General features: G+C 49.8%; 8 protein-coding genes across 8 annotated transcripts; 3 read left to right on the top strand and 5 right to left on the bottom strand.

Moving 5' to 3' along the window:
- Positions 1-170: 170 nt before the first annotated feature.
- On the bottom strand, positions 171-2,218 carry BKA67DRAFT_11023 (cation efflux family-domain-containing protein). Its single transcript, XM_046094878.1, has 3 exons — positions 1,408-2,218; positions 1,139-1,357; positions 171-1,089 (listed from the first exon to the last, which is right to left on the bottom strand). Exons 1-3 carry the CDS (start codon positions 2,064-2,066, stop codon positions 351-353), a joined length of 1,617 nt encoding a protein of 538 aa, XP_045963467.1. The 5' UTR covers positions 2,067-2,218; the 3' UTR covers positions 171-350.
- A 1,661-nt stretch (positions 2,219-3,879) lies between these two features.
- Positions 3,880-5,733, top strand: BKA67DRAFT_544165 (argininosuccinate synthase). Its single transcript, XM_046101247.1, has 6 exons — positions 3,880-4,075; positions 4,135-4,147; positions 4,235-4,287; positions 4,369-4,424; positions 4,493-4,515; positions 4,578-5,733. Exons 1-6 carry the CDS (start codon positions 4,044-4,046, stop codon positions 5,637-5,639), a joined length of 1,239 nt encoding a protein of 412 aa, XP_045963466.1. The 5' UTR covers positions 3,880-4,043; the 3' UTR covers positions 5,640-5,733.
- Positions 5,734-6,013: 280 nt separating this feature from the next.
- On the top strand, positions 6,014-7,438 carry BKA67DRAFT_529491 (chitobiosyldiphosphodolichol beta-mannosyltransferase; the record flags this gene model as incomplete). The annotated part of the gene is made up of 2 exons (XM_046099075.1): positions 6,014-6,242; positions 6,300-7,438. 2 exons carry the CDS (start codon positions 6,014-6,016, stop codon positions 7,436-7,438), a joined length of 1,368 nt encoding a protein of 455 aa, XP_045963465.1.
- A 317-nt stretch (positions 7,439-7,755) lies between these two features.
- Positions 7,756-8,375, bottom strand: BKA67DRAFT_652567 (ubiquitin conjugating enzyme-like protein; the record flags this gene model as incomplete). The annotated part of the gene is made up of 2 exons (XM_046106189.1): positions 7,756-8,120; positions 8,204-8,375. The coding sequence occupies 2 exons, from the start codon at positions 8,373-8,375 to the stop codon at positions 7,756-7,758; spliced, it is 537 nt and encodes a 178-aa protein (XP_045963464.1).
- Positions 8,376-10,804: 2,429 nt separating this feature from the next.
- On the top strand, positions 10,805-11,407 carry BKA67DRAFT_529489 (uncharacterized protein; the record flags this gene model as incomplete). Its single annotated transcript, XM_046099074.1, has 1 exon — positions 10,805-11,407. The coding sequence occupies one exon, from the start codon at positions 10,805-10,807 to the stop codon at positions 11,405-11,407; it is 603 nt and encodes a 200-aa protein (XP_045963463.1).
- A 917-nt stretch (positions 11,408-12,324) lies between these two features.
- BKA67DRAFT_529488 (aspartic peptidase domain-containing protein) lies at positions 12,325-13,600 on the bottom strand (the record flags this gene model as incomplete). Its single annotated transcript, XM_046099073.1, has 3 exons — positions 12,325-12,486; positions 12,539-12,664; positions 12,725-13,600. 3 exons carry the CDS (start codon positions 13,598-13,600, stop codon positions 12,325-12,327), a joined length of 1,164 nt encoding a protein of 387 aa, XP_045963462.1.
- Positions 13,601-14,512: 912 nt separating this feature from the next.
- BKA67DRAFT_589420 (oxalate decarboxylase oxdD) lies at positions 14,513-16,241 on the bottom strand (the record flags this gene model as incomplete). The annotated part of the gene is made up of 5 exons (XM_046104458.1): positions 14,513-14,781; positions 14,835-14,914; positions 14,969-15,755; positions 15,810-16,087; positions 16,174-16,241. The coding sequence occupies 5 exons, from the start codon at positions 16,239-16,241 to the stop codon at positions 14,513-14,515; spliced, it is 1,482 nt and encodes a 493-aa protein (XP_045963461.1).
- Positions 16,242-17,800: 1,559 nt separating this feature from the next.
- Positions 17,801-19,396, bottom strand: BKA67DRAFT_544150 (uncharacterized protein). Its single transcript, XM_046101246.1, has 3 exons — positions 19,138-19,396; positions 18,272-18,921; positions 17,801-18,201 (listed from the first exon to the last, which is right to left on the bottom strand). The coding sequence occupies exons 1-3, from the start codon at positions 19,275-19,277 to the stop codon at positions 18,047-18,049; spliced, it is 945 nt and encodes a 314-aa protein (XP_045963460.1). The 5' UTR covers positions 19,278-19,396; the 3' UTR covers positions 17,801-18,046.
- Between the last annotated feature and the right edge of the window lie 1,211 nt (positions 19,397-20,607).

Raw genomic sequence — 20,607 nt, 5'->3', positions numbered from 1 at the left:
CACACGGACAGAAGGGAAGTTTGTCCCACCACAGGCCATTAGTTGCCAAGCCTCATTAGAACTGATTTAGCAAACAGTATGCAAAATTGAATCTTTCTGATGCTGGTAGATATATCCGTGTTATGTATGCTTTAGTAAGCGAAAGGGTTGTACAAGAATCATCGCCTAGGGTATCAAGTTATACTACGAGCACTTGCACCCTCCATGTAGAGGCGGAAGCGTCCAACAAGCCAACGTCTATACGTTCGTGTTTTCTATTAAATCGCCATCTCCAAGGTTCGGCGAGCTCAATGTCCAATGGGAAAGTGTCAAATAGTGACAGCATTCCTCCGCCTTTCCCAACTTCTCCACTAATGAAAAGCTGGTGTCTTCGGCGTCATTGGGCTGCTTCTTCCCATACCGCACCAGCATGATGTATCGCCTTCTCTCTCCATCTGGACAGTCATCTCGATGCCCTTGTCAGTCAAGTAGTTCTGTACGTTATCACGGACATCATCCAGGTCTGCTCCACGCATGGCCGCCACGTGCATGACACCTATCAGACTGCCATGAGCCGCATGCCCGGTCCTGTCGTCGGCCCAAAACTTAGGTACGGAATATGCAGTCACACCGCGCACTTCGTTGATTCCCGTCAAAGTGTTTCGAAGCGTGTACTCGGTATCGTCGGGATTGACCAGAAGCAACCGATGGGCCGACGACTTGACCAACGGCACCGCTGTGATAGCGATCAGGTATGCAATCAGAAACGACGCCAGGGGATCCCAGCCCGACCATGGGATGAGATATGTCAGAACTGTTGACAAAATGACCGAGGCGCTTCCTAGTGTGTCGGCAAGGATGTGCAGGTAAATACCGTGCATGTTGTCATTTCCATGAGAATGGCCATGGCCGTGTGCGTGATCGTGTCCATGGTCGTGTCCATGGTCGTGCCCATGATGGCCGTGGTCATGAGATCCAAAGGCGAATATGCCCAACAAATTGACAATTAATCCCAACGTGCTAACAACGAAGAGATCCAAGAGCCTTTTCGTCTCTCTGCCCTCTAGTAGCCTCTCAAAACCCTCGAACATGATCTCGACGCTTATCAATCTGTGGCACAATTAGCAAATCATCTACTTGCCAGTTTGGTAGAGCCTACATCAAGAATATTCCATTGGCAAAGCCGCTCAATGTTTCTATCTTTCCGAACCCATACGGAAACCGCTGGCTAGGTGGCCATTTAGCCATCACAGCAGCGAATAGCCCAACTGCCAATGCTACACAATCAAAGAACATGTGTATACTGTCGCTCAGCAAGCCTAAGGAATCCGTAACGTATCCATAGAAGGCCTGAACCGCCATAAAAGAGAAATTCAGCCTGTGCGTGGTCAGTGCGAGTTCTTCTGGGGCCTGCATAACACCACTTACACCATGAAATAGAAAATGCGCCGGGAGTCCTTCTCCGTCATGACCGAATGTAAAAGAGGGTAGCGCGATGTGTACGGAAGCAGTAGACCTGTCAGTTTAGAGTATTTGTTCGAATGTGCGTGAACATGGCCGTGGCCGTGGCTATGCCCATGATCGTGATCGTGCGTGTGTTGGTGCTCGTCATCGTGTGCATGGTGGTTGTGCCCTTGATGATCACCGTCATGGTGATCGTGTCCGCATATTGACTGGCCATGGTCATGCCCGTGGTCATGATGATCGTGAGAATGCGGGACAGGTCCACCGTTCGTCTCGAAATAGTTGTCGTGGTTGAGGGTCTTTGGGGTCATTGGCGACATGTCTTCGACGGGAGACAATGCGTCGCCGTGCCTAGACAACGGTGAAGGCCGGTTCTCCCTCTTCTGTAGCGGTAGGTACGAGTTGGCTCGGTAATTGGACAGGTTTTGCTGTGCGTGCCCTTCTACTTCGTGGTCGTGGCTCGGACTGCGGCTGTGGCTAGGGACTCCCAAGCTTTGGCTGTGCGAATGAATGCCAGCCGATCGTCTCGAGTGTCCAAAGGATTGCGATTGACCCAAGGATTGTGTGTGGCCATGGTTATGACTATGCGGGAGCGGAGGAGTTGGCAAAGCGTAGGAGGCCATCTTGCTATGGGTATAGGAGGTGCCCGTGGAGCGTGGTCAACCAGGAAGGTGAGCCAGTACGACTCTAGACGTTGAGATCAATGCCTCATCGATACACGTGCTTGAGAGGTTCACCTCCAGCTGATTTGAGCTTGTGATCCGGGCTCGGGTGGACGTGCGCGGAATCTGAATGACGAAATTGGAAGCTGTGAATTGAAATGGGCTTTGGGCTTTGTCCTCGAGCCGTTCCGATGTTGCGGCGCAGGTGGAAAATGCAAAGGGGGTCCCGCTCGACACTCGATGCAATTAGTAGCGGATAGACCAGCTAGGTAGTTATAGTACGGAGAACTTTGAACTCTTTCGGATAAGAATGACGCAGAGACAAACCCGATTGATGAGACCGTATTTGACGCGTTGACCAGACAGGGGAGTAGTTGCAGAGGAGCAAAGAGCAAGAGCAAGAGCTACGGACTACAGTAGGTTAGTATGGGACGAAATACTGGATAGTTACACACGACCGAATGTGCTTCTTTGTTGTCGCACCTTGATGGGTAAGATGGATGGGCTTCTCTCTCTCTCTCTCCCTCCGCTCTCCCTTCCAGTTATCCCCTGTATCAAGACCCGCTAGACGTGGCCCCTGTCGCAATGGCTTCCAGCGCGGGGATGCCACATTGCCGGCATCTGATCTCTGATTTGACAATGTTGACAGCAACTGATTGTTGTCTGGTGTCCACAGTGCACTTGTGCAGGTCCCGATAGCTTGACATGCAGATAATCTTCGATAGCGGTATTAAGAGATCTTCACGAATTGACTAATATTACCAACCCATTTCCCGATTGCCAAAATGCTTGGTGGCCCACGTCGAAAGGGCACCATGACCCAGCATTAATGCACTAGACTACGCGATAGCTGCGGCCATGGAATTGCGTCGTCGTCAGCGATGCTTCAAAATTAGAAAAGAAATTCTCGTATAGGAGTCACGGAGCCCTGGACCATTGTAATTTAGCTGAATCGTTCCCCAACGCGCACGCTGAGACTCGGGCCCGTCTCACCTGCCTTAAGCAGTGGTCTGAATTCTAAACAGAAAGACGTTTGACCTAAACCTAGATGTCACGTTCGACCCACGACTTTCGTGACTGGCCTTCCTATTTGAGATCAAGGCTCACTGGAGTCTTCTTGGTCTATAAAACACGCTACAGTCCTGTGGAGTTATTACGTTGCACACATTGCTATTTCGGTGTCAAGCTGAACCGCAATTGCTTGCGATTGAGCTAGACCTGATGGTTATTTTGCGACACGGTAACTCTGTTGTCAATGACCCGAAGCGCCCATTTATTGGTATTCTCAGATACCTATGCCCCTTTTCAAAGGATTTCCATCTATATCCTGAATCGTAAGGATGTTACTTCAGCATACAAAGACTGGTAAATTGGCGATGATTGCACATCTGATGTCACAAAGTGCACAAAGTAGTGACCGACTGAGTACGGAGTAGTGTTCATCATTATTGACTCTGTCTAGACATGCCCTAGACTATCTTGTGACCGGAGTACACCGTACCAGACACGGTCCTACCGTCCTCCGTCGTGCTGGTGTTGCCCCGGCTGTTGGGAGCTATTTTCGGGCTGTATGGATTATTCGCTGACCCTACAGATCCGTAATCATATACTGATTATAATCCGTACGCTTTCTTAACCTAGTTGCTCAAGCCATTTTAGCTCCGGCGCAGCCCTACCCATACAAGTTTGCTATCAGGGACGCAGCCATTGGAGAAAGCTGGTCAACTTGGGTGTGATAAGATAAGCCCTTTCCACCGCTATCGGCCTGCATGACTCTCAAATTTTGAGACTCACTCTTTTTCATGACCGTCACCGCAACAATACTTGACCTTAAATCTCTCTTCTTTGAGGTTCCCCGGTAATCATCTACAGTCAATCCCACTCCCGCAATCTCAAAGCACCAGTCTTAACTATCCACAATCCTCAACACACTTCATCATGGCAGGATCAAAGGGCAAAGTGTGTCTCGCGTATGGAACTGCCCCGCGCCCTAGCTCAAATTATGAATAATCACTGACATCGTCACTAGATACTCTGGCGGTGTAGGTACTTCCATGGACGACCACGAGAAGACCCAATGCCTCGGCCGTGTCGACTACTAGGAGTCTGCCATGCTAACTATGACGTAGCTCGACACCTCGACGATTTTGGCCTGGTTGTTGGAGCAGGGATACAGCGTCGTGTTAGTACACCACACAAGCTCGGCTTCTTAACTGGAGCTGGGTATGTCATGTCTAGCGCTATCATGCTAACATTTCACAAGCTGCTATTTGGCAAACGTCGGACAGGAGGAGGATTGGGATGCCGTCGAGAAGAAGGGTGAGTTACCTACTCCGAAGCTGTTTGCTTGCGACTTGGAGTGTTTGTGCTAACAGTGCATTGCGTAGCTCTCCAAATTGGTGCTGAGAAGGTACGACGATACGAGCCATCACGTCGAACTTATAAGGGGAAATTGCTGACCGACAATGACAGATGATCATTGATGATCTCAAGCGCGAGTTCGTTGAGGAGCTCTGCTGGAAGGCCGTTCAATGTAACGCCATCTATGAGGACCAGTACCTTCTGGGCACGTCCTTGGCCCGCCCGATCATCGCGCGAGGCATGATGAAGGCCGCTGAGAAGGAAGGATGCCAGTTCGTTTCCCACGGCTGCACCGGAAAGGGTAACGACCAAGTTCGATTCGAGCTTGCCTACTACACCATCAAGCCTGATATCAAGGTCATCGCCCCGTGGCGCGACCCCACCTTCTTCAAGCGCTTCCAAGGCCGTAACGACCTGCTTGACTACGCCGCTGAGAAGGGTATTCCTGTCACTTCTACCAAGGCTAAGCCTTACTCGATGGACGACAACTTCGCCCACTGCTCATACGAGGCTGGTATGCTCGAGGACCCCGACGTGACCCCTCCTGAGGATATGTGGACCAAGACTGTCTCGCCTCTGCAGGCTCCCGACACTCCTCTCGACATCACTGTCCACTTCGACAAGGGAATCCCCAGCAAGGTCGTTACTCCCAAGGAAACCGCCACCGACTGCGTCGAGCTCTTCGCCCTTCTCAACGCCCTGGGCAAGGAGCACGGTATCGGCCGTATCGATATTGTTGAAAACCGATTTGTTGGGTTGAAGAGCCGTGGCTGCTACGATTCTCCTGCCATGACCATCCTTCGCCTTTCCCACGTCTCGATTGAGGGTCTCGTCCTGGACGGCCGTGTCCGCTCTCTTCGTGACAACATGAGCAAGCAGTGGTCCGAGCTCCTTTACAATGGCATGTACTTCAGCCCTGAGCGGGCTTTCCTGCAGCCCAGCTTGGACTTCGCTCAACAGCGCGTCAACGGCGAGGTTCGTCTTCGCCTGTACAAGGGCAACGCCTACGTCTTGGGTCGCAGCTCCCAAGAGAAGCTCTACTCTGAGGAAGATGCATCCATGGACTCCCTCACCACCTTCGACCCTTCTGAGACAACTGGATTCATCACCATCCAAGCTATCCGCCTCAAGAAGTACGGCCAGCAAATGGCTGAGGCCGGCATCAAGTTCTAATTTTAGATACCAGCGGGAGTTCCGGATTGGGAAAAGTCTTCTGCAAGTTCAAACAAAATAGATGAATAATAAAGTTAAATCATACGAAAGAAAATTTGCCTGGAAAATGACTGTTGTCAACTGCCCTCCTTCGCCTAGCATCGTTGTTATACGGTGATACCTGTAGCCATAAAACACGGAGCTCAAAGGGCGCTAAGGCAAGAGCGCTAGGTTAGAGCCAATTGCCGCGTAACCTTTTGTGTAGGAATACCTGCACTGAACAAAACGTATGAAATCTACTTCCACAGCTCATGACAGATCTCACAAGGAGACACAAAAACATTAGCGCACTAGATTGAGCACCTTCCTTGGCGATCCAGGAGTGACCTTGAATAATGTCACTTCTCACATTGATAGCTCAGGTCGTTGCAGTAGGTTTTGTCACAAGCCTAGTCCTGCTGGTTCTTCGCCCATCTCGACATGTGAAGCGATCCCCAGGCTCGCCAGAGTCGGTCCGCGTGCATGTCTTGGTACTTGGAGATATTGGCCGCTCACCACGAATGCAATACCATGCCCTGAGCATCGCAAAGCACGGCGGCACGGTTGATCTGATTGGCTACGATGGTATGCTTTTCATTTGAAGTTACCGTTGTCTTGGCCTCTTGTACTAAACACTTACAGAATCACCGCTTCATCCCGACTTGGCGAACAGTCCAAAAGTCATTGTTCACCCACTGCCGTTGCCTCCTGCCATCCTGAGGAGCAAGTCGACACCGTTCATTATTACCGGGCCACTAAAGGTCCTTTGGCAGATCTGGAGCCTCTTCTGGATCCTCAGCTATCAGACACAACCAGCGAGGTGGCTCTTGGTCCAAAACCCACCATCCATCCCGACCCTATTCGTGTCGCTTGTGGTCTCGATCCTGCGCAACACGCATCTGATGATCGACTGGCACAATTACGGCTGGACAATCCTCGCCGGCACGCGGGGGGCCACTCATCCCTTCGTCAAGGTCTCCAAGGCGTACGAGTGCCTGCTCGGCCGCATAGCGCCCACCGCCAATATTACCGTCACCCATGCCATGGAGAGGCAGCTGAGGGAGGCCCCGTATGGCGTCAAGTCGCCCATCCTGACGCTACACGACCGCCCGGCGGCCATATTCCAGCCGCTGAAATCCATCCCCGACCGCAAAGCCTTCCTGCAGCGCCTGCTGGAGACGAGCGATCTCGCCGCGAACATTCTGGCCGGAGAGACCAAGCTGATCGTCAGCAGCACGAGCTGGACGCCGGATGAGGACTTCTCGCTACTGCTAGATGCGCTGGTCGAGTACGCTTCATCAGAAGGACCACGTCCGATCATCGCCATCATCACGGGCAAGGGCCCGCAGAAGGCCTATTACCAGTCCCAGATCCAAGAGCTGGAGAGGGCAGGAAAGCTGCCCAACATCAGAATATCGACTGCTTGGTTGAGCATGGAGGATTACGCCATGCTGCTCAGCTGCGCCGACTTGGGGATCTGCCTACACATGTCGAGCTCGGGTGTCGATCTGCCCATGAAGGTTGTGGACATGTTCGGCTCCGGTCTCCCCGTGGCCGCTTACTCAAAGTACGAAAGTTTTGGGGAGCTGGTCAAGGAGGGACAGAATGGTTGCGGATTTGAGACGGCATCTGAGCTGAGCACGATTCTCGCCAGGCTGTTCAGCGACAAAGGAGCCGGTGAGCTGCGGACGATCCGTGGAGGTGCGCAAAGGGAAGGCAGTCTGAGATGGGACGAGGAATGGGATCGCACCCTTGGGCGGATCCTGGGCGTTATCGAGTAGTAGGGGTCATGGCAAAAATGATTATGCTGCAGAAAACTGCTGAGTGAGATGAAGCGTCGGGGGTGGATGCGCCTTTGTGCTGTCTCAACGCCGCCTTATGATAGTGCTCCAAAAACGCCGATGGCAACATATTCCCCATAGTTCCGTCTTTTATCGCAAATGGCTCATTGTCAGATCCGCTGCCCATCACATTTCATATCATATCATGTCATTCGCCTGGAAGAAAGCAATCGCTGAGTATTATTATACTGTACCGTAGTCCAAAAGTGCCCGTTTCGTGTCTCATCTGGTTTATAGTATCGACTCACATCCGAGAATCAATCCTCGCCCAAGCTCTCCCTTACACACTTCCTGACCCTTCTCCGAAACTCCTTGCTGGTCCCTTCCCTCTCGAGCCTTAGAAGCTTGGCGGCGTCGAGGTTGGCGGGGCTCTCGTCGTTGGGCTCGTTGAAGAGGCTCAGGACGGAGACGAGGATGGTCTCGGGGGTCTGCACGGGGCTCCACCGCTCCGAGGCCGACTCGTACCCGTACTTGTCCTCCTCCGGCGGGTGCAGGATGGAGATGCAGAGCTCCCCGTTGGCGTAGATGTTCGGGTGGAACGGCACGGGGTTCTGGAACACGAGCTTCGGCGGCATGTGAGGGTACTCGGGCGGGAAGGTCAGGGTCGCGTTGAAGCAGCCGCCTGTGAAAGGAAGGAGAATGATTAGTGTGCTTGTCCCTCTCTCTTCTCGGTCCCTGCTGTCCCCAGGGAGGCTAGATACGTACCGCCGTAGTACTTGCAGTCGTCGTTGATCATGATGCCGACCTGCCAGGCGAAGACGTTGTTGTCGTTGACGAGGCCGACCGAGACGCCCTCGAGGTCCTTTGCCTTCCTCATCTCGTTTAGTTGCCGCTGCAGCAGGCGGGCTGCGCCGGTTTGTTGGGAGGACGAAGACATGATGAAAGTTTCTGGTTTGGTGTGTGCGGTGGTTGTCGGTAGGGGATCAGTGTAAAGGACGATGTGAACGGGTCGTTCATTCGCCGATCTGTCTTTCTGATTTTGAGCGTATGTCGGATGTCCGGGGTTCAACCTTGGCCTCAAGTAGAGAGCAATCTGTAAGGAGAGGTGATTTATAGGACCGAGTGCTAGGTTAGTTGCATGAAGAATGCGCAATGAGTAAGTTGAGATCGTCAAGGTATGGTGATGTGATGCGTTGCGCTGGGGCGTGGCGTTGGCGTTGGCGGGGCTTCGAAGCTCACGGGCGTGACTTTAAGTACTGCGGGGTCCCCCTGCTTAATTAATTCCAGGCGCCTTGGCCGGAGCCAGATGTACTCCATAATTCCATCTAACAGGGTAGTATTTAATCTCACCATGTATGTGTATATATATATATATATATATATTTATTACTTATAAGCATACCGTATACCACTTCCACGTCAAATACAAGATGCTATCGGCCTTATTTATTTCATGCCCTATGACTAGCTACACAGCGAATATCCATTTGAGGGTAGTAACCTGAGGAGATACTATCCGCCCGCTGCCGAGAAAAGGTCGACCCTAGATATCTGTTATCCGACAATACCAATGAACCATGGGAGCCATCATTATGTAGACAATGACAGCATCGCCTCAACATAAGCGAGCGTACCATCTCATCGGGCTACCACTGCCTTGGGACTGAGGATCGTTATGTTGTGACGCATCCACCTCCGCTCTGGGCGGATGAAGTCTAATAAAATAGAGGAGTGGACAAACAACCTTAATGGATTCATGACCAGATCTTGCTCAAATACGAAGAGAACGATAGTAGTATCGAAACCAGCGGTGATCAACCAGATACGTACCACATGTACAACAGCATTCATAGAGCGGTTAACTCTTGCTAACGGTCCGACAACCCCCCACATTATGCCACTACTGTTAGCAGTCTGAGGAGATCCGCAGAGGTAAGCGAGCCATATGAGGCACCAAGCACCCGTAACTTGAGGATCATAGCATAGCAGACATGCTCCAGGCAAGTTATCTATCGATGGGAATATCCGAAAGTATGTCGAGACAGGCGGATGGAGAATCTGTATGTGGAACAAATGTTTCTAATAGTGAAGCAGTGTTGATGATGGTGCCTCATAGCAGCGCAGAACGGCGAAATGGTTTTGAGGGTATAATTGTCTTGCATCGTTTCATATATTAACGAGATTCCATGGTGTCGACGATATCTAGTAACATCGGTAGGTTCTGATGGTACTAACACCTTTTCGCACATGACTGGATTTGCAGAGGAGAGCACCCAGTGAGTCTAGAATGGGAATGGGTTTAAACGGGAAAGAATGCATAACGCCGAGAAGTTTGAGCGAGAACCGTTTGCTCACTAAACTTTTGCAGTCTACTAACTTGCCCAGCTGGAAAGCTGCAGTTGTTCTACTTTCTACTGATAAGCCGTTCACCTCCAGCTGTGCTCACTCGCCTCAGGGTTTTAAATTTATGTTTCTGCATTCTTAACTAATAAAGTTGGTGATTGCTTTTAACCGTAGGAGGCACCTGAAAGGCAACTACGATGGTCAATATATGATGGTGCTCCAGCCCAACTTTGGGTACTTAAACGTCCACTGCATACCTTTTCTATATTTGTGCCGTTGCTCAGCCTTGTTGTATTGCCCTCTCAAAGTCGCACACCAATGCTGCTGTTCTTATCCTCGACCATTAGTCTTGAGCCTAGGGTTCTGGACCTCTTATTCACTAAAATCATCGAATTTGGTGCCACCATCTTGGCTTCGTGCATGATCCGAAATTTGCTCTCTATAGTGGTTGAAAGTCCAGACATGTCATGTCTCATTCGCGTATTTGATCTATCAGCTGGACTTGTGACAAAGGTGACTAGATCGCTTTGGGCTACACAAATAATATTCAAGAAAATTTGGCTGGGCTAGACAATCGGAATATCTAGATGAGACATTTGGAAAGAACCAGATGATTTTTTTCCAGGTGTTTGTCACTAGTTGCATCGCAACGAAAATTACATGGTTGCCTAAACATTCTCACGTCGCAATCATAATCTCTATACAACCCTCTTATCTTGAATATATGGTGTGAAGCTGTTCATCTCATCTGAAGGTTCAGTAATTCATAAGCACATTGACAAAGAGCGAAGAGCTACCGGATGCGGCAATGCGTCTACCATATCTAGGACATGAGGCCTACCTCACGAATTAAATTCTTTGTTGAAGAGATGGTGTGTATCAAGCTTCTAATAACAGTCTAGGAGCCTTTGTAATGTCAAATTAGGAGTGATAACATCATTTTGAGCTCATTTATCATTTTTATCCATGATTCTGTGATCAACGCTACCAGGTTATATATTCAACACTGGGAAAATCATCAACATGCCACCGAAAAGACCAGCCGCAAGTCTCGACTCGGATATAGCATTCCCAGCACCAAAGCGCGTAAGGTCTAGCAAACCTAATGCAAAGAACCCTACCAAGAAAACCGCCGAAGGCGGTGCCAACAGATCAGTCAATTCCAAAACTACCGTGACTAAAGACGAATCTACCATGAAACGTGGTGTAGCTAGGACCGGCGATGACCTGGTTGCGCAAGCCAAGGCATTCAAGGATACCGCACAGGCTCTGAAGTCCCATGGTGTGATTGGCGATATCGAGTTCATTTTCAAGTTCCGCAAAGCGGCGCCACCGAAATTGGAAAGGACCAAACAAGCGAAGGACAGGACGGCAGATTTGAAAATTGGCAAGAAGGAGGTGGAGGATGAGAAGATCAAAAAGGGGGAGAAAAGGGAGGCGAAAAAGCCTGAAGGGAAGATGACGGAAGAGGAGCGCAGGGCTAAGCAGAAGAAGCTGGACGACGACTTGGAGAGCTATTACCAGGAGACCAAGGATGAAAATGAAAAAGAGAAGAAAAGGGACGAGCTTGTCGAGAAAAAGCAAGAGCGGGAAGCACTCCAAGGTGATGCTGAAGAGAATGCCTAACCAGCGGAAGGAGCAGGTGATTTTATCCCAACAAGATATACACAATTCTTTTTTCTTCTTCTCCACTTTTAGAAATATTCTTAAGTAAAGTCGGAGGAAAGATGGATATCATTCCGAAGAACTATACGTTACTCTTTGAGACAAGGCATGCTCTTAGTCATACCATCTTCACTATGTGGCCTTTTATGCACTTCGCCGATAACTCTGTGCCTGGTTTTCATACGCTATCTATGCCAATAATTGCCTGACAACTTGTGCTGGCAGAGTTGCTCGAAGGCAGAGTTGCTACATTCGACTCAAGAACGTACGTTGATCCGACCCCGATCTTGTCTCGCCGGGGTTATAGGAGCGCCAGCAGAAGACTGATATTCTGAGAGGGTTTTGCGAGCGTTGCTTCAGATAGGCGTTTCCGAAGAGCTTTACCTGTAGCTACGATGGTTAATTTTTTAATTTTTTTTTTGAAATAGAACCCTGGTGCTCAAGGCGAGCTTGAGCTGAAGGAGCAAAGCGCCAGACTCAGCGGGAGGTAACATCGCGAGAAGCCTTGCGCTCAGTCCGAGCATCGTGACTCCGGAAGGGGCGATGAGAGAGACTGGGATTAGCAGCAAGACAACCATTCGAAATTTGCTTGCGTCTTGGAGTATCCTGTACTACAGTCGGAACAGTAAGAGTATAGATGGAGGTCGATTCTTGAGAAGAAATACTAACAAGACGCGTTATTCGAAACAAGTGAAATGAGCTTTTGCATAGGCGATGTCTGGGGAAAATGGGGTCCTGTATAAGTCCCCATTTAGTACAATATTTGTAGTCTTTATTTGATGATTCAATAGCACAATATCTATTCCGCAACACCCGGCATAGCGTGCTGTCGGGTTTCGCTCATGTGCGACTCTCACTGTTTCTCGTACCAGTCTAGCTTAAGCGAACTCAACCAGAGCTGAATCGTCACCAATGAGTTGCCCCCAGCCAATCTTCTTATTGACACCGTCCCACGCTGTATAATACTGCTTCAACAATGGGGAGCCTACGAGCCATGCCCCAAAATTGCTCAAAGGGTTGTTGAACAATGCTTGGCAGATCTGCTTTTGAATTAGTGGTGTATTCACTAGATACAAGTTAACGGAAACTTACGCCTGGTTGACCGGGGTACTCGCCAAGATTGAAGGATTTCTTTGGTATGGTCAATTTGAGAGCGGATCCGGTAGGTCCCAACACGAAAGTCAAATCCGGTGCTACGGAATCAAGTACATCACATGCCTGAGAACATAGATATTAGTGCCTTCCCTCCCATACAATACTTCATCGAAAATCACTTACAGCCCCCCAAGCACCGGCCTTGTCAATCTGAGTGATCTTGGGAGATATTTGTGCATAGAGTTGCTTAGCAACGGCATAGCTGGGTGTCTGCATGAACGCAGTACCCGTATCGAGAATCGCAGTGCCTTGAGCAGAAGTCCCAGTGAATGCCTTGCCGTTGATGAGTATCGAAGACTGAGCGAGATTGAAGCCGCCGCTAGAGAATGCAGTGTAGTTCAACGTCCCCACGAACTTGGTCTCGTCGATACCACCCAGAGTGAGCTCGCCGCCCTCGAGGTCACCGGCGGGCGTATAGAAGGAGAAGACAGGGGAGTCCAGCACGCCTTGAGCATACAAATTCCAGTACCAGGACTTCTCGCTACCACTGGTAGGTGGGCCCAGGCCCATGATACCGTCAATCGGCATGACATCGAGCGCGGCAGCATACTTGTCACACAGCACGAGTTCCTGGCTGTCGACAACGAAATTACCAAGAGCTACCTTATCGTGGATGGTGACACCGGAAGCGCCTTCGGGCACACTAAACGGAATAGAGTCAGCGCCAGTCGAGAACAGAGGGTTCTGTCGCGTTCCGGGCTTGTTAGAAAAAGTGCTCGACTTGGACGCGTCGAACAGAGTCTTGTCAGCACATGTGGTGCATGTGCTTCGGGGGATGAGCAGTTGACCGGAACCCGTATCCCAGAGGACAGTGAGCTCCTGGGCAGGCGTACCAACGGATATTGTGCTATACCACTGATTGTCTGTACGGTTGAACCAGTCCGTAACAGGAACGTTGACTCCCGAAGAAGCGCGAGGTTTCAGAGGAACCTTGATCACGCCGGCCGAAACGGCTGTGGCTGCGCCGAAGAGGCCGATGAGGCTCGCCGATTGAACCATGATGTCGGAGGGGTCTGTAAGTATGCACTGCCAATTGCCAATGATTAAATAGTCCTCACGTAGAATCGCAGTGATCTGGGTACCTGGGTCGCTTGGCTAACTTGGCAGTTCTGGGTTTATGTCTGTTTATAATTCAATCATATAGCCCGGCACTTTGGGAACACTTTGCTAACGACCAGAGGATAGGGTTGTTTTTGCTGTAGTGGGGAAGGTGTCATTACTTCTCTTCCTTCTTTACTGAACTTCTTGATTTGGAAGTCATCTCGGAAGCTAAACAGCTATAGCAAACACTCCCTGGCTCAGATGATCACCCCAAATCAGCTGGCCAAGGTCCAGAGCAAAGTTAGGATGGTAGCACGTTCTGTCATTTGCCTAAAATAAAAGCCTCTTACAGTTGGCCAAATGGAGTAAACCGGCAGTCGCCCTGGTTTGGTACCTAAATGCTGTGTTGTAGACAGCGAACAGGGTTAGACTTTCCAAATGTGGAAGGTCGAAAACTAACTTGGCCGCATAACTTGGACGCGATCGCGACCGCAGCATTGGCATAGATTGGCGGAGTGTTTAAGCTTTTCTTGGCGACCAAGGGTTTAATGCTTGTCATAAGAACCGCAGCTTGATACAATTCCTGGGCCATTCACTTCGAATTCATAAGTAGGTTTAATCAACACATATTTGATATCGTTCACGTTAGCGTATTAAAGACTGTGCTGAGACATCAGTTATGACTTGACCGCAATTGTTCCCTACGAGATATTGAGGCAGCCCACAAAATCGTGGTGAAGGATTGGTTGAGGACATGGACTTTATCAAGTATATACGAGAAGTTATTAAAAGTGAGATTCGTAAGGGTGAAATCCTTGATGATGCCAAGCTAGATCTACAGCGTTTGCGTGGAACTAAACCCATACGCACCTAAAAATTGCTCTCGCCACCAGCTAAGGCAGTCATGTTCAGGTTACCGGGCTTGATGAGAGTCTTGTCCTTAGGGAGCGCGTCAAGGACCTCATCCGTCAGATTAAGGGTGTCTTTGACAACTTGGCGAGGCGATAGCGCGAGCCACTGGGAAACGGAAACATCGGTGAACTTGGGCGCCTGCAGGACCTCAAGGAAGATCACGTCTTCAGTACCTGTGTTCTCGACGTAGTGCGAGTTGGCAGCCTCAATATATCCGACATCGCCCGCTGTGTAGGGGATCAGCACTTTGTTTCGGAGGTTAGAAGAGAGATGTCAGTACCTGTAAAATCAAACGTCCGAGCGGAGCTTGGGGCCGCGAAGACCGTAATACGAGCGCTGCCTTGCAGGAAGTAGTTCCATCTGGAAAGTATATTAGTAGGAAACCAGTTACCAATCAATTTTTCAATTACTTACTCATCTGAGGTAGTGTGCCAGTGTATCTCGCGCATGGCGCCTGGCTGAATGACAACAAGAGCAGCTGAGAACATACTAGCAACCGGGAAAGTGGTCGGGTCAAGAATCTTGACAGAGCCTCCTTCTGTTGTGTATGGCTCCTGCTGAGACCAGTGGTAGGTGTAACCATTGGCTGGCGAGAGAGAACCAGATGAAGAAGTGATGTTTTGTTCTGAGATATTAGCCGGCGCTGGTGTCCCATTGAAGATAAACAACTCCTTTTGCGGCACATTTGCGAGTTTTTCGACATTAACCTGGAGATTCTTGGACATGACGGAAGTTGGGGTGCGCATGAAGACCTCGGTAGCAAGGAAGGTCTCGTCCTCAGAGAATTCTCCATCATCGAAGACAAGAATAAACTCACAGCCCTCATCCAGCGCCTGGATACTGTGCGGAACACCGGGAGGAAAGAACCACACATCACCAGCTGTAACATCATCGATGAAACTCTTACCGTCAGTGTCAATAGCAGCGACACGGACGGATCCTTTAAGTACTAATGCCCATTCACCTGCAGTGTGCCAGTGAAGCTCACGGTAGGCATGAGGTGCAAGTCGCATGTCAACACCAGCCATGTCTGTCGCTACTGGCAGATTGGCTTTGTTCTGTTGACGAGCCCAACCAGCTCGATCAATACCAAGCTTATTGTGGGACAGACCCATAGGCCACATGGCGTTAGGAACGTCACCCTGGTCTGTGGAAGGTGGAGCGTAAATATCGGGGTTCAGCTTCTCATACTCATAGGTTCCTGAATGATTTGTATTAGATGGTTCTCACAGAGCCGAGAAGCTTAGTAACTCACTAGGGCCAGGGTCAGTAGCTCCCTTGCTTCCACGGATCGGTTGTGGTATTTCTTCACTGTTGAAGTCGAGGTAGAGACCCAGCTTCTCAGAAGCCTCTTGACCATTGACAAGTTCAACATCGTCAACAACGGCAGAGTCACCACCAGAAGTCGGCGGTCTTTGAGCATTACCACCAAGCAAGCTCTCATCGCCGTATAGAGAACCAGAGGCGACCGTAACTGTGGGTATCTGTGGAGAAACACCACCGACATTGCCTGAATTCTCGCCATAGTCCATCCTGAAAGACAATAAGCATCATCCGATTTGAAGCGTAGAAACGAGACGATAAACGCGCTAGGACTCAACCAGAAGATTGAAACTTACTGAGGAGCTGGGCGAGCCAGAACCAGAGGCAGAAGGCTCAAAGCCATTGACGACTTTTTGATCTGCATCTTTGCTATGGTGAGTATCGACAAGACAGGTGTTTTCAACGGCTGGTAATGATCTTGCAGAGAGCCTGTGAGAGTACTGTCAGTGTGGGCGAATCTTTAAAAAAACGTCGGCGGATGTAGTTGGCTTTATAGACCAGATACCCACGTTCAAAGAGCAATCTTACCACCGTAACCCAGATTTAAGTCGCGAGGATCTATAAGTCCCTACACCGCAGTGATTGCACTGCTATCTAGCAAGGACCTCATAACAACAGATGCGTTGACTCAATGTACCGATGCCGACATAGCTCCGCCTCAGTGCTTTGATACTCCATTTAGCTTGAGGACAAGCAATTCAACCATGTCACGGTGGGAATGTGAGTAAGAACCTTGGTAATCCTGGCCGATGACAGGCCAGAAACCCACTCGCGGCCGCGGCGGGAAAACCCAGCGACGATTAAGAGTAAAATCATATTCGAGGATCAGCGTTGGTCAACTGGCAACCCAAGTCATGACGACGACGCTAATGCTGGGAAACACAGCGATCCTCAATCGCACGGATATATGTCTAGTGGAAGCGATTTAGCTGCTGATCTTAGGGCATCACTACTCTCGCAAGGGCTTTGCTTCACCACTGCTTACTTTGTGCTACATTCCACAGATTGGTTGAGCTATGAGTCGTGTACACACACAAGTAATAGCAAAACGCGACTCAACGCATTGGACTTTGGATTTGCGTTGTGCCTTGCATAAGGTAGCATTTGAGTCTTCACGCTTGCGTCACATCTGGAGACTGCACATTACAAATTAGAAGCATATGTAATCTCACGACCCCAGACGATGTGCGACCTCGTACAGGCGGTCAAAGTCAAATCGAGTACATAGTACCTGGATGAATACGCTAGCCACATATCACTTAGTCCGCCGTTGAGGTATCACTGTTGCACGACCTAGGTATATATTGAAATGCAGTTGCCGTTCCTTCCGTGGACTATGCGGTTGCCTACTGATAACATCTAGGATGATTCTGTGGGGAGGGTCATAGTCATGATATCAAGTGTCAGTCAGTACATTGGATTTAGTTGATTGCACTTATTTATCATGTAGTAACGAGGACCTCGTTGGACCATGTTGATAGTATTATGATCAATTATGGTGGAGACACAAACCTGTGACGCTTAATTATGGGTTTCTATCTAGTCACGGCTGCTACTGAATACTGATGTGGCTTTGCTGCGGCTGGATGGGAACAATAAAAATCGCTGGTTATAATGCCCCAGGATTTAATAGTTCGTCAGCAATCTCATCCCAGCGGGCTCCAGCGGCTCGAGCCGAGACTCCGAGAAGTCTGGCCTTGCGGATGCAAATTCCCGAGATAACTTAGTGGACCTTTAGATCTATTAATGATTATACTCCGCGTAATGCAGGTGGATTACGCATGGGGTCGAGCGGGTCGAGCGGTCAATACTACAGTCAAATTGAGCCAGGTCATGGGCTAGGGGTGTAATCAAGCTTTACCAAGACTGGCCAAGAAATGTGACATGTCTGTCCCACATGAGTTCTGCACTCTCACTTCTCGGGGAGCTTTCGGTGGTTCGGCTTGTGAATTTCCGTTTTCCAAACCAACTTTCAAGATTTGTGACTACAGTCTGCAAAAATTTAAATATGTCCGAGGGTATTGTTCCGAGCTGAAGGATTGCCTCCCACATACTCATTGGCATTGCTCAAAGAAAGTAGGACTTGCTAACGATGCTTTGCTCATTGACCACTCTGATTTAATTGGTTCTAACACATGTCGTTGATACACCATTTCCAGAGTAGATAGATCATCTTCCCACAAACTTCAGCTCCAAATGTCGGGCAGGGATATAGACAAAAAGACTAAAGAGGAATGACAGCTGATTTCCAACATCACCGCCAGCGTCTCCGATCTTTGACGCAACGACGCCAACGTACCATGTTGTTGACATTCCGAGAACAGCTATTGCACAGAATCAATACTTGGCCTACAAGGAGGAGCAAACAAGTTTAAAGTAGAATAAGAGACTTACCGCCAATAATACCCAAGGCGAACGCCAGACCTCCAGCATATCCGACAGGCATGTCTCCGGGGGTATTCCAAGCCTCCAAATTGTAGTTAGCAAAACTTCCCTTTCGGAAATAGTAGTGCTCGACGAAGATGATGACAAAGAACGAAGTTGTGAAATACCCTAGAAGGGACAAGAAATTCTCCAGGTAGGTCAACAACTGGTCTCTGCCCGCTAGTCCTAGAAGGATAACCGCTACGAAGCAGAGGAGAGTCCAGATAAATCGAGGTACGACAGCAAGGGGCCGGGCGAACTGCTGAATGCTCAGACCTGCCGAGTAGATGGCAATGCAGTTTGTACCGATGCCCGACAAAACCAAGAGGAAAAGGATAAATTTGGCAAAGCCGTAAGGATGTATCATTGTTTGAATGAGGAAACCGACACCCTCGTCGTACTCGGCGGCCCAGTCTTCCTTATAGTTGAGGGCGCTGGAGACAACGCAGCCCAGAACCATTCCGATACAGGTCGGGATGCAAATACCAAGACTGGTCAAAACGAACACCTTAACCTTGGAGGTGTTCACTGGATATTCGACATAATAGTCACTGACGACGCTGGCCCATGACGACGAAGATCCGTAGACGACTCCAAAAAGTGTCAATAGCATGCCGCTGTAAGTTGAACCTTCCAGCTTCGTCGTTGTGTGAATGTCACCAAAGGATGCGGTCTCTCCGTACATAACCATGAAGATGACCAAGAACACGAGCCAGGCAAACTTCTCATAGTGAAACACAACCTTCAACCCGAAGAAGGAGATCACCAGACCAATGACAGCGCAAATGACCACACCAAGAGCACTGCCGATTCTTCCATCGCTGACAGCGCTCAGGGCAACACCACCTGTGATTGAGCCCACCGAACTCCAGCCGATCTGCTCGACCACATTCAAAAGAGCCATAGCCTTGGCAGGCCACCATCCCAGAGAGTAACGACTAATAGAGATTTGACGAAGTCCGGTGGGCGCGCCCATCGTCGCACACCAGCCTGTCACGGAACTGCCAATCACGGTCGAGAATACCACAATCAGAATGCTCTGTCGAAGATCAAGGCCAAGCTCCCATCCAAGGAAACCGGTTGCGAAGCAACTCACTGAACTTTCGGGTTAGCCCCATCTACGCGGCGTCGTGAGAGTCCTAAAGCTTTACTCACGGTTCATGGTACCACTAGCCCAGAGCGCGAACATGACGAGCTGGTTGGACCATTTCGCATAGCTAGGATCACGGTCCTCGGGGAGCTTTCGTGCGATACCATGCGCCTCAACACCAAGCTTCTTGTCCAGGAGCTCTTCATAGTATCGCAGCTTGCCGAAGAAGCCCTTGTGCGACGCATTTTGGAGATATCTGGGTATCTCGTCGCTGGAGCTGTCGACTGCGACATTCGAGGCATCCTGCGCGATGCGCTTCTCCTCATCCACCGGGTACGTGCCGGCCATTTTGAACGATGCTCAAACGTCGATATCGATCACGGGGCACGCTTGCGGCTGACACGAGGAAAGTCAAACCGAGACAATTGAGGAGAAGTCGCGCGTGATTCTCTGCGCGAGCAGTGGATTTAAAGAGGAGAAAAGTCTGATGGCCGCGACCCCATGGTTGTCGCCGCCCGTGGGCCGTTATCACTAAATGGAGATAATGACCGAGAATCACCCCACTGGGGAAGACTTTAAGCCGGACTCGGCAGGACCAATGCCTCAGAGCTTGATTTGTCTTGGCATCCCAATTGGCTGGAGTATACCGTCTATCGGACTAGAGCGATTCTAAAATGCAGCAGTCGCGTTCGAAGTGGCCACAGCAAACGGGCTCTCCGCATTTATATGGGTCTCACCCACTTGAAGAAAAAGAGGAAGAGATGGTTGTCGAGGGGACATCATCAGTTCAGCAGGAATGTTCTTATTTTGCCACAAGCTTATCATGAACCCTTGGGACAACCTGCAGTGGCACAATTGTGATGGACATAAACACATTTCGCTCGGTGAATTGATCTTCAGCATTCTGCATCTACCTATGTATGGAGAAGTGCACTCGCATGTCAGATAGACTTTTCAACTCCTGGACTGCATTTCTAAGGGAACCGCAAGTACGATACGAGATCGCGAGCAATGGGCTTAGGATTGAGTTCAGTCAGATCAGGCGTTCGTCTAACGAGGGATGGACTCGTCGCATATTTGCGAGCGCCGAAGTTCGAGTTACATTCATACTGGATTGCTCTAGACTAGACTTGGTGTGATTGAGATCGTAGGTAGCCTCAAAAGCGTACTACAGGAACCATTGATGGTCACCAAGGGTAACCTCTGACTAGAGATA

Source organism: Truncatella angustata, assembly GCF_020726525.1.
Source record: "Truncatella angustata strain MPI-SDFR-AT-0073 chromosome Unknown BKA67scaffold_1, whole genome shotgun sequence".
Classification (NCBI taxonomy): Eukaryota; Fungi; Ascomycota; class Sordariomycetes; order Amphisphaeriales; family Sporocadaceae; genus Truncatella; species Truncatella angustata.
The sequence above is the reverse complement of the archived record's forward strand: the minus strand, read 5'-3'. Positions and strand labels throughout refer to the sequence as shown.

Excerpts from the sequence above, each read along its gene's own strand:
- BKA67DRAFT_544165 (XM_046101247.1), top strand. The coding sequence starts at position 4,044 with ATGGCAGGATCAAAGGGCAAAGTGTGTCTCGC. Across the intron at positions 4,288-4,368 it reads GAGCAGGGATACAGCGTCGT|CTGCTATTTGGCAAACGTCG; the intron begins GTTAGTACACCA and ends ACATTTCACAAG. Across the intron at positions 4,425-4,492 it reads GGATGCCGTCGAGAAGAAGG|CTCTCCAAATTGGTGCTGAG; the intron begins GTGAGTTACCTA and ends TGCATTGCGTAG.
- BKA67DRAFT_11023 (XM_046094878.1), bottom strand. The coding sequence starts at position 2,066 with ATGGCCTCCTACGCTTTGCCAACTCCTCCGCTCCCGCATAGTCATAAC. Across the intron at positions 1,358-1,407 it reads CGCATTTTCTATTTCATGGT|GCTGAATTTCTCTTTTATGG; the intron begins GTAAGTGGTGTT and ends GACCACGCACAG. Across the intron at positions 1,090-1,138 it reads GCCAATGGAATATTCTTGAT|ATTGATAAGCGTCGAGATCA; the intron begins GTAGGCTCTACC and ends ATTGTGCCACAG.
- BKA67DRAFT_544150 (XM_046101246.1), bottom strand. The coding sequence starts at position 19,277 with ATGGGCGCGCCCACCGGACTTCGTCAAATCTCTATTAGTCGTTACTCT. Across the intron at positions 18,922-19,137 it reads TCAATCACAGGTGGTGTTGC|CAGCGGCATGCTATTGACAC; the intron begins CCTGAGCGCTGT and ends AGGTTCAACTTA. Across the intron at positions 18,202-18,271 it reads CGCCTTGGGTATTATTGGCG|CTGTTCTCGGAATGTCAACA; the intron begins GTAAGTCTCTTA and ends TCTGTGCAATAG.